The 18,037-nt window shown below is 38.7% G+C and overlaps 1 protein-coding gene across 1 annotated transcript in view; it reads left to right on the forward strand.

The window, feature by feature from the left end:
• Positions 1-9,821, forward strand: part of LOC117489104 (zinc metalloproteinase-disintegrin-like brevilysin H2a) — a 37,044-nt gene extending 27,223 nt beyond the window's left edge. The window contains exons 15-22 of the mRNA XM_034138345.1: positions 1,186-1,291; positions 1,619-1,775; positions 4,882-4,962; positions 6,524-6,614; positions 7,583-7,688; positions 7,770-7,824; positions 7,925-8,020; positions 9,169-9,821. Coding sequence (XP_033994236.1) covers positions 1,186-1,291; positions 1,619-1,775; positions 4,882-4,962; positions 6,524-6,614; positions 7,583-7,688; positions 7,770-7,824; positions 7,925-8,020; positions 9,169-9,201 — 725 coding nt within the window. The 3' untranslated portion in view covers positions 9,202-9,821. The remainder of the gene's footprint in view (positions 1-1,185; positions 1,292-1,618; positions 1,776-4,881; positions 4,963-6,523; positions 6,615-7,582; positions 7,689-7,769; positions 7,825-7,924; positions 8,021-9,168) is intronic.
• The last annotated feature ends 8,216 nt before the right edge of the window (positions 9,822-18,037 follow it).

The raw sequence follows: 18,037 nt of genomic DNA on the forward strand, positions 1-18,037 counted from the left end.
GTGTGCTCAGGATGAGTTTCGCTTGTTCTCGCTGTATTGCCGACCCGGAAATCTGTCCACTGTGGGAATTGTAGTCCTTTAAGGCCCAGACACACCAAGCTGACACCAAAGAACACGTCCCGACGGACCCGACTGTTGTGTCGCCTCACGTCTCCTGCGTCTTGGCCAAACAGTCGCACTGGAACACATCGCAAAGACTTCAGCCGACGGCCAAGGAGCACGTACGCACTGCGCATGCGTGAGTGGCAATAACTCTCCTTACCAGCAGGCGGCGGTAGTGTGTATTCGTCATTCAAAAGAGGCAACCGGAAGACAGACTGCGTTAGATATACAAACAACAAATAGCGTGCGTTCCATTTTCACTCTCGTCCATCGAAAACATGTTTAGTGCGGTACTGGCGGTATCAGCCCTTGGACTGTTGCTTGTGGAAGCAGATAGATGAAAATGAAAAATAATGTCCGTCTGTGTGTGCCTTCTTAATCGTTTGTTTGCGTACCTCGCTTCTCGTGCACTGATTCGCTAAGCTGAACTGCCAATCAGAGTGACAGCCTTTTGCCGACAGCCTCCCGATTCAACATGACGAATCGGGGGCGGAAGGTGTCGGCACGGCCGAAAAGACACGACGGTGCGGGACACACCAATCTGAGTTGGGCGACAGGACACTCATCGACGGCCAGACATCTATCTGCTTGGTGTGTCAGTGCCTCTATACGTACTTGACTACAGACGTCACGATTAGGTGGCCCTATTTATAAACAAAAATACTGGCTCCAACATATGGTGTATATTTTGCAAAAGAGAACAAGAAAAAGGAAATAAAAAATTATAAAAAATCTGCCAAAAATGAAATATAAAATTCTCTCTTCTGTAATATTCACCCAATAACCCCGTCTCTTTTAGAGGAGCCTTGTATGAACTACCACATTACATCTTTGACCCTTTTAGAAAAAAGGATGGAGGGGTATATTGCTATAGAGGGTTATTTGATCTCATTGCAACACAAATAGAATGGATGTTTCCACACTACCTTCTCTACAAGAAATATAAATGCTTACCACTTTCTTTGATGGAAGCTAACTTTGGCCTTTCAGCTCGCAGCCACTACAGGCACCTCACGTTCTGCAATGCTGTACAAAATAAGTATAGGCTATGAGATAAAACACTAACTCCTCTCTTGTCTGCAGGTGCTATCGAGGCCGGAGCGTTCTGCTATAGGTACAACACCAGAGGACTATACTGGTCCTTCTGCAAGAGGACCGCCAACGACCGGTTCATCCCCTGCCAGAGAGAGTGAGTCTCACAGAAGCATTAAAGGTCCCCTATTATACTGTTCTTCATCAATATATCACAGCTCTCAGATATATACAGAGCCTGTCTCTGATTGGCTGAAACACCAAACAGATCATTGCAGCATCCCATAATCCCCTCTGTTTCAGCCCTGTTTCAAAAGTGCTGATTCTCTGTCTGTTAATTTAGTCCTGATGCTCTTCTAGGTAATCATACATCCTGTCATGTACACAGCTACAGTTGGGATACCTTTGTTATCATGTTACTCTCATATACTGTAGAGGACGTTCAGTATTTTTCTAACAGTTTCTGTCCCCTCTTTGTCTTCAGAGATATCTTCTGTGGGAAGCTGTTCTGTGAGGGCGGCAGCGGCAACCCCAACTACGGCCGGATGGTCAAAGTCGGGAACTGCAAGGCGGCGTTTTTTGGAGATTTCACCAAAGACTACGGCCAGGTGGACACGGGGACCAGATGCGGGGAAGGAAAGGTAACATGCTCTTTAGATTTTTGACGTAACATGCACCAAAAACACATCTTTAGACACTTGTTACGCTGCTATGGAAAGTGTTGCACTAACGCACTTTTCTAAAAGTCATTGAAGCAACTGTTATATTTTTATATAGTGATTGTTGTGATTTTTTTTATGTCTTAATGTGTGCATATATAAATGTGTCTGTTGATTGTGTATATTTATATTTGTATACATATTTTTATATATCTTTGTTTTTGTATTGGCTCATGACATGTCTTGTGCCATCAAAGCTCCAGCTCTCCTCATGTCTCTTTGAGTCCTGACTCTCCATTGCTACAGAAGTTTCCCCCACATTAGTGTGTTGCTGCTAAATGCTGAACACAGTAAATACAGCGCCAGTAAAGCGTCTAATAATTAATCAATTCAAAAAGAACTAATCAACTTAAAAGGTAATCGACCCACACTCTAACAAGGATTTAAGTCTCTGGGTTTTACTATTGTTAAACGTGATTAAAGTGAGTCATTACACAAAGCACTAGACAGCTTTCAGACAACGTTAGCTATAGTTTCTGTTTCCAACTTCACTCAAAGGTCCCCTATTACTCAAAATCCTCTTCTTCATGTCTCTTCTACATCAACATGTGTCCCCTCTTCTTCATGTCTCTTCTACATCAACATGTGTCCCCTCTTCTTCATGTCTCTTCTACATCAACATGTGTCCCCTCTTCTTCATGTCTCTTCTACATCAACATGTGTCCCCTCTTCTTCATGTCTCTTCTACATCAACATGTGTCCCCTCTTCTTCATGTCTCTTCTTCATCAACATGTGTCCCCTCTTCTTCATGTCTCTTCTACATCAACATGTGTCCCCTCTTCTTCATGTCTCTTCTTCATCAACATGTGTCCCCTCTTCTTCATGTCTCTTCTACATCAACATGTGTCCCCTCTTCTTCATGTCTCTTCTTCATCAACATGTGTCCCCTCTTCTTCATGTCTCTTCTACATCAACATGTGTCCCCTCTTCTTCATGTCTCTTCTACATCAACATGTGTCCCCTCTTCTTCATGTCTCTTCTACATCAACATGTGTCCTCTCTTCTTCATGTCTATTCTACATCAACATGTGTCCCCTCTTCTTCATGTCTCTTCTACATCAACATGTGTCCCCTCTTCTTCATGTCTCTTCTACATCAACATGTGTCCCCTCTTCTTCATGTCTCTTCTACATCAACATGTGTCCCCTCTTCTTCATGTCTCTTCTACATCAACATGTGTCCCCTCTTCTTCACGTCTCTTCTACATCAACATGTGTCCCCTCTTCTTCATGTCTCTTCTACATCAACATGTGTCCCCTCTTCTTCACGTCTCTTCTACATCAACATGTGTCCCCTCTTCTTCATGTCTCTTCTACATCAACATGTGTCCCCTCTTCTTCATGTCTCTTCTACATCAACATGTGTCCCCTCTTCTTCATGTCTCTTCTACATCAACATGTGTCCCCTCTTCTTCATGTCTCTTCTACATCAACATGTGTCCTCTCTTCTTCATGTCTATTCTACATCAACATGTGTCCCCTCTTCTTCATGTCTCCTCTACATCAACATGTGTCCCCTCTTCTTCATGTCTCTTCTACATCAACATGTGTCCCCTCTTCTTCATGTCTCTTCTTCATCAACATGTGTCCCCTCTTCTTCATGTCTCTTCTACATCAACATGTGTCCCCTCTTCTTCATGTCTCTTCTTCATCAACATGTGTCCCCTCTTCTTCATGTCTCTTCTACATCAACATGTGTCCCCTCTTCTTCATGTCTCTTCTTCATCAACATGTGTCCCCTCTTCTTCATGTCTCTTCTACATCAACATGTGCCCCCTCTTCTTCATGTCTCTTCTACATCAACATGTGTCCCCTCTTCTTCATGTCTCTTCTACATCAACATGTGTCCTCTCTTCTTCATGTCTATTCTACATCAACATGTGTCCCCTCTTCTTCATGTCTCTTCTACATCAACATGTGTCCCCTCTTCTTCATGTCTCTTCTACATCAACATGTGTCCCCTCTTCTTCATGTCTCTTCTACATCAACATGTGTCCCCTCTTCTTCATGTCTCTTCTACATCAACATGTGTCCCCTCTTCTTCACGTCTCTTCTACATCAACATGTGTCCCCTCTTCTTCATGTCTCTTCTACATCAACATGTGTCCCCTCTTCTTCACGTCTCTTCTACATCAACATGTGTCCCCTCTTCTTCATGTCTCTTCTACATCAACATGTGTCCCCTCTTCTTCATGTCTCTTCTACATCAACATGTGTCCCCTCTTCTTCATGTCTCTTCTACATCAACATGTGTCCCCTCTTCTTCATGTCTCTTCTTCATCAACATGTGTCCCCTCTTCTACATCAACATGTGTCCCCTCTTCTTCAAGTCTCTTCTACATCAACATGTGTCCCCTCTTCTTCATGTCTCTTCTACATCAACATGTGTCCCCTCTTCTTCATGTCTCTTCTACATCAACATGTGTACCCTCTTCTTCATGTCTCTTCTACATCAACATGTGTCCCCTCTTCTTCATGTCTCTTCTACATCAACATGTGTCCCCTCTTCTTCATGTCTCTTCTTCATCAACATGTGTCCCCTCTTCTTCATGTCTCTTCTACATCAACATGTGTCCCCTCTTCTTCATGTCTCTTCTACATCAACATGTGTCCCCTCTTCTTCATGTCTCTTCTACATCAAAATGTGTCCCCTCTTCTTCATGTCTCTTCTACATCAACATGTGTCCCCTCTTCTTCATGTCTCTTCTACATCAACATGTGTCCCCTCTTCTTCATGTCTCTTCTACATCAACATGTGTCCCCTCTTCTTCATGTCTCTTCTACATCAACATGTGTCCCCTCTTCTTCATGTCTCTTCTACATCAACATGTGTCCCCTCTTCTTCATGTCTCTTCTACATCAACATGTGTCCCCTCTGTGTAAAGAGACTCTGAAAGTCTCAGGAACAAAGACCCCTCTCTTTTTGTCCTGATCCATCTCTCTAAAAACCTGAAGATTGACCTCTTCATGCTCATGTTTTAATAATAAAATCTACAATCAAAGTAATATATTTCCACTTTCTCTCCAGGTGTGCAGTCAGAACGAGTGCGTGGAGCTTCAGACGGCGTACAGAAACACAAACTGTTCAGCCAAATGCCAAGGACACGCTGTGAGTAAACACCAACACTGATCAGACTGTTTGTTGTTGTTTAGGTGAACATACTGTGTACAGGAAGTAGAGGCATTCACCGTGACTTCAATTTGGGGTTTTTGGTCGTCACCGTCTTGGTTTATTGGAACTAGAAGAGCCAAGTGCAACATTTTACTAAAAGATACATGTTCAGGCGACCGAACAGTAGAAACACAAGCGGTGAAAACATTATATATTTGCAAGACAGGAAAATGTTTTCGGAGGTTATAGATGAAGTGAAATGTAAAGAGATTTCCTCAAAGGTCTTCTATTCAAACAGAGCAGTCGCCCCCTGCTGGATGTGTCAGGGAATGCAGGGTTAAGGGTTCACTCTTTAGACGTGGAAGTTGCTGCTTTTAATGGAACAGAAAATAATGCATAAAAGCTTTAAAGTGCTGAAAACCACTAAGAAATAAATCATAATAATAAAAAATAAATTGAAGAAAATACCAAACAAGAGAAACCCAATGAGTAGGTGTGATGACAATGAAATAAAAATATAAACAAGTTGTTGCCTGTGATAAAATACAAAACAACAACAAGGAGAAAGACACAAAATACACATTTAATTAAAGTGGACCTATCATGCTATATTTGAATAATATAGTGTAGGACCATACCTATATAAGGCATATTTATACTTTTTTTTTTTTCAAAATACCAAACAGATCATGCATTTTAGCCATGCCTCATTTTGCTCAATTTGACCATTTCTAGCTCTGTTTTAGCAAGGGCTGATTCTGTGAGAACAGCACCACCTACTGGCCTGGCATATGTACTACAGCGTCTCCAGCGCTTTCGAACGGCAATGGCCGTGGCTGTCTCCTCCTGATTGGTGGAGTTGGCCCAATAGCCGTAGCGCCACCGTCCTGACGTCAGGACAGTGTTCAAATCTGGATCAGTTTTTATCAGATCCGTTGCAGCCCCTTTTTTAGAGATTTGGGTATGGAGGAAAATAGAGAGGGTTGTGTTTTCTGACACTTGGTGAGTTCCTTGGAACACCGGGGACACATATTCATGTATAAAAGACGTACAAAAGTGCATTTTGCATGATAGGTCCCCTTTAAATTTTGTCTCAACAAATTAGTGAACACAGGAAGAGACCGTGCTGCAATACATTAAATGTGATCTACACATTGGTGTGGATTACTGAGTTTATCTTAAAACAAATGCTAAGAAAGTGTACTAAATCAGGCTGTAAGCAAATACAAAAACCTGTTTCATTTTATTTTTGGAAATGGGGGGAGTCATGGGGGTGAAAGTGGCCGCTTCAACGATATTAAATGATTTGACTTAAGGGTCAATTAAACGGTAATAAAGAGTGAAATGTGTTAAACACGGCTGCTCCTTCAGAGTGCCATTAATAATAATAATAATTCATTCTATTTAGAGGCGCCTTTCAAAGCACCCAAGGACACCTTACAATTCATAAAATATTCGAAGGAAAGGTTTAAGACAGTACAAAAGGAGCGTAACAGGGAACATGAAGCACTACATTGAACAACACATGATAACAACAGGGTTCATTGTGTGTCCTCAGGTGTGTAACCACAGGAGTGAGTGTCAGTGTGAGGCCGGCTGGATGCCTCCTCGCTGCTCCTCCAAAGAGGCCTCGGAGGGTCTCTCTACAGGTGAGGCTACCTGCCGTTACTCTCTGCTTTCTGCACGGCCAATATTGAATTTGCACTGAAATGTAATGCTGGATTTAAAGGTCACCAAAATCCACATGTCTCTTCTACATCAACATGTGTCCCCTCTTCTTCATGTCTCTTCTACATCAACATGTGTCCCCTCTTCTTCATGTCTCTTCTACATCAACATGTGTCCCCTCTTCTTTATGTCTCTTCTACATCAACATGTGTCCCCTCTTCTTCGTGTCTCTTCTACATCAACATGTGTCCCCTCTTCTTCATGTCTCTTCTACATCAACATGTGTCCCCTCTTCTTCGTGTCTCTTCTACATCAACATGTGTCCCCTCTTCTTCATGTCTCTTCTACATCAACATGTGTCCCCTCTTCTTCATGTCTCTTCTACATCAACATGTGTCCCCTCTTCCTCATGTCTCTTCTACATCAACATGTGTCCCCTCTTCTTCATGTCTCTTCTACATCAACATGTGTCCCCTCTTCTTCATGTCTCTTCTACATCAACATGTGTCCCCTCTTCTTCATGTCTCTTCTACATCAACATGTGTCCCCTCTTCTTCATGTCTCTTCTTCATCAACATGTGTCCCCTCTGTGTAAAGAGACTCTGAAAGTTTCAGGAACAAAGATTCTCTCTCTTTTTGTCCTGATCCATTTTTATAAAGACCTGTCTGAAAATGAGCTGATCAGATTTTGGCCACTTTGTGATGTCATAACGATGTTTTGTCTTGTGTAACCATTAGCCAATCAGCAACCAAGGTAACCCCCCCCCCCACCTTATCACCTGAATCTCCTCCTAGAGCACCATTGAGTTCTTTGTAACCAAATCTCTCTCAGAGGGGCGTGGGGAGGGGCTCCTTATTTTCATCTAAAGTAACAGACAGAGAATCAGCACTTTGGAAACAGGGCTGAAATCTTATCTTATCCAATTCAATCTGCTTTCCCTTTCTGCAGGAGCCACGGTGGCCATCGCTCTGACGGTGATTTTAGTGGTTTTAGGCGTGATTGCTGGAGTGATCGGATTCATCTGTAAGAAACGACAAAGTCCCATGTTGCCAACGTGAGTAAATACACAATATTTCAGATTGTAGTGAGGCTTTTATGCTGAAAGTCACCTTTACAATCTCTTGTTTTCTAACAGTTCACACACGCAGAGGAAGCTGCCAACGATGCTCAGTCAACAGACTACAGTGCAGGTAATGCTGGGAAACCCCCACCATGAAGATGGTTTTATGTTGGATGTTTTGCAGCAGCTTAAAACAACTCAATACATAAATAACAATATTTACATTTTAGGTTGTAAGGCCCAAACCCAAAGGAGCTCCACCGCCCCCCCCTCCAGCCGGAAACAGACCCAAACCCCCGGGACAGAACTACAGCGCTGCTCGCCAGGTACTGATCATACTGCAATATATAATACATAATAACTGCATAAGAAAGTCATATTAAAGTACGTTCAACAAAAGTCCTAGTATAATATGTCCAAATATTTACAACATGTCATAAAATAGTATGTTGTAAACAGTAACTGTACAGTATGTTGAATGGTTTCATTAAAAGTCATGGTATGTCGAACAAAGTGATGGTATAGTAGGACCAAAATAGTCATAAGGCGCATTCACACCGGAGTACTTTTCTCGTTTAGTTCCGATAGTTCCTGGGATTTTGCGTTCACACCAAAAAGAGAACTTAGTTCATGAGAACTTTTCCCCCCTTTTTAGTCCGTGCTAGAGAGCAGGTACTTTCCTGGGGAGAAAAAAGTTCCAATGTCTGATTGGCTGGGCGAATTGCAAACCACGGCCCGTAAAAATCTGAAAAGTTTTGTGAAGCCGCATTGTATTTTCTGGCATTAGCATTTTCTGGCATTAGCATTATTAGCATTAGCATTAGCCCCGTGCACCAACGGAGAGAGAATAACTTATGGCAACACAAAAAAAAACATGGGAGCGGTGGAGATGAGGAGGTGTCGGCGTTCTGGCGATTGACTCGGAAGGCTTCAGTAGAAACTGCTGGGAGTCCCAGCAGCTTCTACTGGTACTTGGTGTGAAAGCGGCTATAGTACAGTATGTTGAAATAAAGTAATAGCCTAAAAAAGTCATAGTATGATGTCAAATTATTTTTGTTATATAGTCGAAAAAGTTTGAATATAATACGCTGTAAAAAAAGTTATGGAATAGTATTTTTAAAAAAATCATAGTTTAGTATGTCAGAAAATAGTCATAGTGTCATATGTTGTAAAAAGTCATTGTATAGTATGTTAAAAGAAAGTAAGGGTACAGTATGACGAAATAAAAGTGATAGTATAGTAGGACCAACATATTCATAGAAATAAATGTAGAAATAAATTAAGGGTATATTATCTCAAAATTCATGTTTAAAAAGTAATAATATGCAAAAAAATTATAATAGTTTAGAATATCAAATGTTTTCATTAAAAAAGTCATTTGTTGAAAATGTGTCTAAAAAGTCACATTAAAGAGTAGAGTCTGTCGATGCCTTCTTTAGTGAATGAATGAATGTGTTTTTTGTTTTTCCTGCAGGCTCTGAGGCCGGTCCCTCCTCCTAAAGTCTGAAGTCGGACACTGTGCCAGGTCCTGCTGAGACTCACCTTCAACCCAAAGAGAAACTGAGGGGTTTTCATTAAACTTGTCGTGTCTCGGCCTTTTCCTCTGCAGCGTGACGGAGATTCTGGACTTGAACTCTTCTCCTGAACGCCGTGCGCTGATGATTTGAGATTACAGGGAAGAACTGCACTTTGTTGTTAAACCACAGGGTGCAAACAGCCCTGAACGTGAGCCATACCGTTTTATATCTGTTGTTTTCACGATAAGACTGAATGTTATTGTCAAACAGTTTCCAGCAATATTTTTTACAGTGTATTTTTAAACTGCTTTGTAATAATGGTCATGCTTTTATGGTGCAATGTGTAAAACGACTAACAACCCAAATGAAATACTGATTATTAGTAGGCCACTGAATTCACACTGCCACTGAAACATGCTACACATCAGCCTGCTTTGTTGAATCTCAATTGTTCAAAATTCTGAATAACGAGGGAAAGAAATGTGAGAAATGTCTTTGTTATATAAAATACAGAATCTCCGTCAGTTGATATGGATTTAAAGAACAGTATTAAGACAAAACTCAACAAGATAAGGTTATTTTCCAATTAAATAATGTCCTTTTCAGCATACACATTGGTCTCAGTTGTATATGTCTTGTTATGTTTCTTAAAAAGGGAGCATTGATGTTTTGCATTACTAATAACATGTCTGTAAATAGTGAACAAAGGGCAAATATTACACAGACCATGAGCATTATGGTGCGTTCACATCGGACATGATGCGATTTTTGTGCGCGTTGTGATTACATGTAAAGTCAATGTAAAGAAGCGGATAGACTGATAGACTAATTGATATGTATTGATATATCTTATAAGATCAGCGCCACAGTATTGACCTCATACTATATTTTATCTATTTTAAAACCCTGAATACTAATACTAGTCTGCAGGCATTAGTAATTCCTGACGTTTTAATTTGTTTTCAAATACAAAAATTGTATGATTTGACACCAAGATGATTTATTTTTAAGTGAGTGAAAGTGATTACCCAGCCATCATTGGTGGCTATCTTGGGATCTTGAGTGGGTACCTGACTTTTTCTAAAGAGTAACGTCAATGTTGGCTAATGATAGTCCTTGTTTCCACTTTTGAAATATTTCCCTGGTGTGTACAAATATCACCAGCAATACTCCATCAGATTCAGCCGTTAGCCGTTAGCTGTTAGAGGTTAGCCATTAGCGGTTAGCACACAGAGCTCACAGCTCCTCATATCTGTTCAGAAACTGGAGGAAAGATTTACATTTTCAAACCACAGACTGTTTATGAGAATGTGAATACAGTCGCTGCTTTATTTCTGTCTGTATAACGTTGTTGTGAGTGTGGACGGAGCAGCTACAACGTTAGCTTAGCATGATCGATCCGATCTCCATTAAAAAAACGTATTTTAAAAGTGTTTCACATGCTGTCTTGTGTGTGCACTTATCAAAGCATTAATTCATGGTTTTTAGAAACTGGTATCATTATGTTGTTAGTTCTGCATGATCTTGAAACGTGTATTACAATTAAATCACGGTAAAATATTCATTTTGTTGTAGTTGGTACCATAATACCTACATGGAGATAAGCCCCTTGAACGCACCATTACTGTATTACTAAAGCCAATATCTGTAAAAAACAAAATGCTGTTTCTTATCCTCGTTAAAAAGACTGTAACGCAGGCAATGATGATGATGATGATGATGATGATGATGATGATGATGATGATGATGATGGTAGAAATCCTGTGACTGAATATTTTGTCTATGATGTTTTGAAACGCTTAATGTAAATTAATAATGGCAATAAACTGTATTTTGTACAAAAGTGTTGTGTGTGTATAAGACAGAGTAAATGTTAAAGCTGCAACAACACATCTGTCTCAACAAGTCCTCCAAAAAATGACCAAATAGGTTGATTGTTCAACAACTCATTACGACCTATAGTCACGTTTTAAAGTTTAGCACCTCTAGTGGTCGTGTAAAAAACAACAATTTGCAGCATATGGGCTGATGCTCCCGTTGACTGCAAACACTCCGGAGGGTCGTTATTCACAAATAACCCTCTCTGGAAAATCCTAAATTGTAGGATAGTTTGGCCATTAAAATGCTTTTTGATTAGAGTTCTAGCGCAAAGTGTATATTGTACTTTTAGAATCCACGTCCAGTGGATGTGTAGGATCTATAGTTTGATAGATATTACGAAGATTATTTGAGGTCTCGCCAGGAGAACGTGTATATACTGCGTCTTTCCCCCTATTCCTTTCTATTGAAGGCAGCGTCCATGTAAAGTTAGCGTCAACCCTCAAGGGGTGAAAACAGTATTTCCGGTCTCGAAGTTGTCATAATAAAACCGTATTCCCCTCACTGTCAATTGATTTTACAGTGATATCTGCCAGTACTCATCCACTAAAAAACATCAGTTTATCCTCGTTAATTACACGAAATTGATTGGTTTAAATTGTGTACAATGCTTTTGTGTTTTTCCCATAGGTTTTTTCCCTTTCCCTTTCAATAGCTTACCATTAAATGATGGATATACCTTTCTGTCTGTGATGTTTTACAAATCAGATATTAATGTGTAGAACTACAATATGTGAAATAATATAGCAATATCCTGCAAAAATATGTGAAAACATGAATAAAACTACACATCTCCAGATGTTATACATACATAAGTTTCCTACACTAATAATAAAAAGTTATTATGGCATTGTATGCTGTGTGTTATTTGTAACATCTTCAGAAACTACCTTTCCAACTCCTCAGTTGCCTGTCTTTGACTGTTACAGGTGTATACAGGTTCATGATACAATGCCTAAGCCTCAAATAGTCCACATTTTGCTTGATTATGATAATTACATAAGTGTAGAACTTGAAAAGTAATGGTAAAGTAATAGTTGTATTGTTGAGGTTGAGTCTCCAACCCTGAAAGTAACCCTGGGCTAAGGCTGTGTGGAGGAAATGGCTAAATGTAAACTTGGTCATAGGAGTAAACACAAAACATTGTTGGAGAGCCCTCAATCTGGAGAGTAACATCATGTCAGTTTGAAGATTATAAGCAGGTCGTGCTCTCAACTGTTAACATTTGAACATTGGCTTCAGTGAATTTTTAAGTGCGTGTCATTTTGTTACAGAAGGGACTACATACCACTTGACCTAAGCTATGTGAATATGCCTAACTGTAGAATCACCAAATTGGGGTGCTGTAAAATAGGGAGAAGAATGAAGTTCAGTCATTTAACAGTAGGCCCTGTGGACCAACGTAGCTATTACAATTTTTTTGTGAGACTGGGTTGGGAGCGACAGAGCTAGTCCCGGTTTCTTTCTCTGATAAATAAGATAAGGCTTTGCGTTGAACCTGATGAGTTCAGGAGGGTTTCTGAAGATGTGACAAATAAGGTAGACACAGCTGTCATTGCCACGAATGACCAAAAGGTGCCGCCAAAAACAGTGACCCTTTGGGCAACAGAATGTGTGCCATGACAATTAGTGTAGGACACTTGTGTATGTATAACATCTGAAAATGTGTAGTTTAATTCATGTTTTCACATATTTTTGCAGGATATTGCTATATTATTTCATATATTTTAGTTCTACACATTAATATCTAATTTGTAAAACATCACAGACAATCACCGAGCTTCAACCATAGCTGAGGATTATGGGTAATTACATGTTTTCGCCAATCAAAATGTCTGAAAAAAGAAATGTGTCTCTCAGAATCTAAAGGGAAAAACCTATGGGAAAAACACAAAAGCAGTGTAAATAATTTAAACCAATTAATGTTGTGTAATTAACAAAGATAAACTGATGTTTTTTAGTGGATGAGTACTGCAGATATCACTGTAACATCATTTGACAGTGAGGGGAATACTTCTGGTTTTACTATGAAAACTTCGAGACCGGAAATACTGTTTTCACCCCGTGAGGGTTGAGGCTAACTTTACATGGACGCTGTGGGGAAAGACCATAGACTGTATATATAAATGGACGTAGTGTCCGTGACGTCACCCATAGGTTTCTGCAGAGTTGCTGAGAAGCCCTTAGTAGGCGGAGTCGGCCACTAACGTCTCGACAGTGACGTCAGAGTCTAACTCCCGCTTGCTCCAGCCTGATTCAAATAAGGGAAAAGAGGCGGAGCCGAGGCGGCATAAGATAAGTCAGATATTTAAATGAAGAATACTCCACCAGGCAACGACACAACAAAGACGTCCGAGTTCAAGTTGTGTTCCCCGGATCAGCCTCGCAGCTGAGCCCCTGTAGCATCCTGGAGCTAACAGAGCTAACGGAGCTAGCAGAGAGACAGAAAGCTAGCCCTTATGAAACAAAAATATATTGTAATATATTGGTAAATATAATACAATATACTGGATCATACATTTCCATATATGGGAAAGTAGTCCTTATATTTTTAAATATATTGCAATATATGCATGGACCATGTATGGCTATATATTGATACATATAAAAAATATATATTGCAATGAAAACAAAAACTGCACAACATTTTTATATGTAATAGTTTTATTGAAACACTCATTTATCTTTCATGAGTTACACAAGTTTACATAAAATTGAACAGATATTCATTCAACAGTTATCTCATTTCATTTTGTATAGTTACCCACTTTATATATGAACATATGTTTGATGGTATATATTAAAAAAGTACAAATACTCCATTGTCCATTGAATAATGGAAAATAATATACAGTTTATAAATAAATACAGACACACACATATATGCACGCATATATATATGCATATATGCACGCATATATATATATATAAATATATGCATATATATATAAATATGCATATATATACACATATATATAAATATGCATATATATATTCACATATATATATATGCATATATGCACGCATATATGCATATATATATAAATATGCATATATATACACATATATATAAATATGCATATATATATTCACATATATATATATATGCATATATGCACGCATATATGCATATATATATAAATATGCATATATATACACATATATATAAATATGCATATATATATAGACATATATATATATGCATATATTTATATATATGCGTGCATATATGCATATATATATGCGTATATATATATGCATATATGCACGCATATATATATGCATATATGCACGCATATATATATATGCATATATATATATGCACATATATTTTCATTCTTGAATATACTATAATATACTTACTTCTTATTTCTATTTGTTTAATATATATGTTTATTTTGAAATTGGATATAACCCAGTACTGAGATATTCTTGGAAATTAAATGAGAATCCATAAAACAGCTTGCGTTTGGATTCTGGTACGGCCGACCGGCTATTTGGAGTGGAATGCAGCCCATCCACGGCAGACAGCCCAAACAGTAATCGAATGCGCCACTTCCGGCTGACAGTGGCTGACCTCCGTCTTCGCTAAAAATAACTCTCTAAAACGTGTTAACGTTCTCATTGGACACATTACGTGCCAGTGATCATCACCAATCAATCTCACAGATTTCGGGGAGCCCCCCCCCTCTCCAGTAATAGATTGATCTGATTGGCAGATTCAAATCTGCGTTGCCGCCTCTGTCTGTTGATGATGGCGCTGTCAAAGAGAAAGCATTCATCAGGTGCTTCGAAACGGAAAATGTAAAAAAAACGAGAGGAAAATACAGCTCGAGAGTCAGGTATGTGTGTGAGCATTTAAAACTATTTTAAATTGAAATAATTCTGCATGTACACTACAAGTAGTCTAGTTGCTTAATCCGTATGTCCCGTCTCTCGGCACTACAACAGCTACATTAGCTAACGTTAGTTAAATTAGCTATGTTAGTTCCCTCGTGTATAAGTGTATAACCGGTCCGCAGCTTTGTGAACATTCAATGTCGAAGATTTTCGATGTTACAGTCAACTGAAGTCAACCCAAAACAGCCAAAAATAGCGGACCTTTAGATCGCTAACATTTTAGCATAAGTCAATGGAGTTTAACATAGCGGAAACTAGCCTCGCGGCTAACGGACATGTTCTGACTGGTGAAGATGATGAGCTAGTTAAGTAATGTAACCACAGTTAGTCTATGTGTTCTGATGTTAGTAACTATGTAGGCTAACATTAGTTAGGCTATGTGTTGTGGACTAATGCATTCAAGTTAGTTCACATTTTAGTTGTTATTGCCCCTGCTGACAATTGTGTGGATAATATGTAGCCTACAGTCAATGGAATTTCACATTTTGCTCTCCAGTGTATGTTATTTTAATGTTGGCCCATAATACTATATCTATGTATTTTACAGGAGCATTGTTGAAATTCATAGGTCGAACTAAGCCTGCAGAACCACAAGTCAAGAGGACAGAGGAGCCAGATAGCAGTGGTGACTTTTACACGGGAACGCAGAAGAAATAAGGAGAGAGGGCCCATGCAGAGAGGCAGACATCAGTAGTGAGGAATCAGACCCAAAAGACACAAGGACAGAGGAGCCAGATCGCAGTGGTGAGGAACGCACTGTCATTTAATTTCACTGTAATTTTACTTTTCACATATCACTTTATTCACTATTCAGCTTAGTTATTTATTCAGTTATTTTATTACTGGTACTGCTAATTGCACTATGCGTATTGTTGTATATTATACGTATGTATTTACTACTACTACTTACAAAATTGAGGGTTGTAGCTTTGTGTCAGTACATATTTCAGGGTTTTTCTATGCCTTTGTTCATCTAAATTATAATACTCATAGGCGACTACAACTCCTGCCGATGCCGAGGCCCAGTTCTCCCTTCCCACCACCCCAGGCTCATTGTGCTAGGTAAAACTCTCATTCAATAAAAGTAGTCTTTTAAAGGTGGGGTAGGTAATTTTCGAGAAACCAGCTTGAGTGCGCTAGAATTTGAAAATACACAGCCGGAAAAGATCTGCCACTTCTTTACAGAGCCCCTCCTCCTACACACACAAACGCGCACATGACCAATGAGGGCACGAGATAAGTTTGTGCACAGATGGAAGGCTGACAGGCAGGTATGCCATCCAGTCATTTCAGCCGGGCTGGCTAAAATGATTGGTCGTGCTTTTTACAGTATTACGGCTTCCACAGATGAAATTCTTTTATGGATTTTTTGTCAAAGCACTTAAGATATTCATTGCTATCGGGATGTTAAGAGCATTCCATGGAATATAACAAAAAGTGTATCTCGAGCCGGTTTCTCAAACTTACCTACCCCACCTTTAAAGATGAATGCAATTACATTTTAAAAAGTTTTAAACAGAACTGTTACAGATGCAGATGCTTGGTCCAAATTCCATAAAATATACCAACCAGTAGCGCCACACTCAGACGAAAATGTACAAAGCCTATTCTTCCACTATTTGCATTCCCACATTATTCACCAAGCCAGCCCATGCTTTAATATAGATATTATGGATATTGTTATAATTCCTGCTGTCTTTTGTGAACTTGTAATTATTTGTAATTGTTCTGTTCCACAGATGCTGTAGTAAACCACCATCCAGGGACCAAGACATCAGATCTAAGAAAATCCATTAACACAAGAATTTGTGAGTTAAGGCACCAGGTGAAGCGAAAAAAACAAGATGGACGATTAAATAGGGTACAAGACTGTTTTTTTGGCCCTGTTCCGGACCTTGTTTTAATGAGTGATCAGCTCATGTTTAAAGTTGTCACCAGGTGAAACGAAAAACAAGATTGTTAAATAGGATAACAGACTGCTCTTTTTGGCCCTGTATGAAATAACAATGCATCATTTATGAACTACTGTATACCTATACAAAATGTAATACATTTTCCCTTCATTATGTAATAACACCTCCTTTTGTAATAATTTGCCCATTATGTAGTAAACAAGTTCAATGCAAATATGTAATACATGTCGCCACATTTTGAAATATATTATTACATATTGCAGTGGTTATTACAAAATGAGTTGCAAACAATAACATTACAAGGTTCAAGGTTCTTTATTGTCAATCTGACATAGCTACAGAGTAATTATGTAGTTGAAAATCTTATGTCACAGGCTTCTCCAACAATGCAACATAATAACATAATAACAATAAGAGCATGAGCAATACAAAAATAATAATAGTTATAAAATGAAATAAAGTTATGATGTGGAATAGTGCAGTACGAGTCTATATACAAGTTATTGGAATGATATATATATATATTACAACTGTTTATTTATTTATTCAACCATGAATCATTCTTACTCATAATTAAAAAATATTTCAGTAGAATATCTTTCATTGGCCAAAACTAGATCAAGTGTTACCATATTCATTAGCCAACATGTATATCAACATCAATTTTGGGATATATTTACAGTTTGGTTATGGTTACATAATGAATATTACAGTTTTTTAAATGGGCAACTCACGCATTTTGTAATAACCATTGCAAAATGTAATAATTTATTACAAAATGCAGGGAAATGTATTTTATATTGCGTTCAAGCTGTTGATTACAGAATGCAGCAGATTATTACAAAATGTGGGTTTTATTACATAATTACGTGGAAATTGTCTTGAGTCATTACATAATGTGTTGTTTATAGGCTTTTTCTTTTATTATTTCCTTGTCCTTCTTTTAATGAGTATTTTGATAACTGTTACACATTGATAGAAAAAAACGAATTAAAGATTTTTTTTATCAGAACATGCATTTCTCCTCATTGTGAACATATATTGCACTCATGTTCGGAATATATGGTACGTACATGGTCTTTTATAAATCTGAATATATAGTGCATACATGTCCCCATATAATTGTGAATATATA

The sequence above is a fragment of the Trematomus bernacchii genome, unplaced genomic scaffold (assembly GCF_902827165.1).
Source record: "Trematomus bernacchii unplaced genomic scaffold, fTreBer1.1, whole genome shotgun sequence".
Taxonomy (NCBI): Eukaryota; Metazoa; Chordata; class Actinopteri; order Perciformes; family Nototheniidae; genus Trematomus; species Trematomus bernacchii.